The sequence below is a fragment of the Anopheles cruzii genome, unplaced genomic scaffold (genome assembly GCF_943734635.1).
Source record: "Anopheles cruzii unplaced genomic scaffold, idAnoCruzAS_RS32_06 scaffold03176_ctg1, whole genome shotgun sequence".
Taxonomy (NCBI): domain Eukaryota; kingdom Metazoa; phylum Arthropoda; class Insecta; order Diptera; family Culicidae; genus Anopheles; species Anopheles cruzii.
In genome coordinates this window covers 1-1,405 of record NW_026456761.1, presented here as the reverse complement: position 1 = coordinate 1,405, position 1,405 = coordinate 1, and the positions used below count along the sequence as shown (strand labels likewise).

General features: G+C 51.9%; 1 protein-coding gene across 1 annotated transcript; it reads right to left on the bottom strand.

Moving 5' to 3' along the window:
• Positions 1 to 370: 370 nt before the first annotated feature.
• Positions 371 to 1,148, bottom strand: LOC128276948 (pyrethroid hydrolase Ces2a-like; the record flags this gene model as incomplete). Its single annotated transcript, XM_053015406.1, has 2 exons — positions 607 to 1,148; positions 371 to 529 (listed from the first exon to the last, which is right to left on the bottom strand). Coding segments are annotated over exons 1-2 (701 nt in total), but the record flags the coding sequence as incomplete, so codon positions are not given.
• Positions 1,149 to 1,405: the final 257 nt, after the last annotated feature.

Sequence of the window (1,405 nt, the reverse complement as noted above, 5' to 3'; positions counted from 1 at the left end):
TGCTGGTGGTTCGACCTGGTAGCGATCGTAGTACGGAAAAAAATTCCATAGCTTTTTCCAGTACTTTTCACAGATGTTAGGTTTTGTCACTCAAACCAGTTTCAAACCCCTGCAAGGAATCCGCAACTGTCCTACAAAGGGACGCTTCGTAGTAGCTGGATAAGCATACCGCAAGTCTTATCCCTGTACCAGGGCACACCATGTTTTTATTTCACGTCAATAACGTTCCTCTCGCACACGTGTGGGTAATGCGTGTATATCTCTTAATCGCTGGGGCCAATGTCATAATTGCGGAGTCCAAAGGTACATCTTTCGCTTCGTCTTTATATTCGTTCCCTATTATTAGTGGCGTGTGTTTTGATTCGCGTACCTTTGCGCCAAACTCTGCCACAGTTCGTAGCGGGAAGCGATAGGATTCGGTCCGAGCATCAGATCGTGGTCAATGTTTAGCACGACATTGACCGTGTCGCCGTCAAGCTGTGGCCACACAATGTTCTGCAGCACGGGATCCACTACCGGAGTTGGGTTTCTGAAACCAGAGACCAGTTAGACCAATGCATACACACTTCCCCAACTAATCGGCCGAAGGCGGTTCGTGTCACTTACCCATACTTGACAAAGTTAGTCCAAAGTCGGAGCATTCGCTTGCGGACCGTGAGCGCATGGCCAGTGACGGGAAGTTGTTCGCTCATAAGTGTCTTCGCGTCGAACATGTAGTAAAGCTCGTCCCCGTGTACCGCACCCGGTATTGAGACGCCCAGTGGCTTTTTGAACAGGTTCAGGTCACCGTCGTAGCTGAAGTGATAGACGTAGACCGGCATCCGGGTTGAATGCAGTTTCGCTATCTCTAGTACACCGATCGCGAACATTGCGTCGGTCATGTACAAGGAGAATTGTTCCAACAACTCCGGTCCAAGCGTCTGGCCTTGCCAGTAGAACTGCGCGAATGTCTCACTAATGACACCAGCATCGGAACTACCTTTCGAGATGTTCCATGCCATCGGCACCAAATAGTTCGAGTGCTCGTTGAACGTGTCGTACAGGCTGGGAGTGACGTCCTCCTGCATTATTAACAGTATCGACTCCAAGTTGTTGAACCCGGTCAACAGAGGAACCGCCTGGTACGCACCGTCCTCGATGAGCTCCATCGGCGACCGTGGCAGGACAATCGATCCGGGAGCGTCTGGCGGCTCGGCAACCGGACCAAAATCGATAGGCACCAGTTGTAGTGCACTCGAGTACACATCTTTTTGTTGCGCGATCAACGCCCTGTACGGAACCAGCTGGAGAGCGGCCACCATGGCGGCCGTATCGATGGTTTCCAGACCCAGGGCTTCGGCCAAGAGGTTTGCGTAAAAGAGTGGATTCGGTTGGAAGGCCCACGAGTTGAAGGGAGATCCGCTGC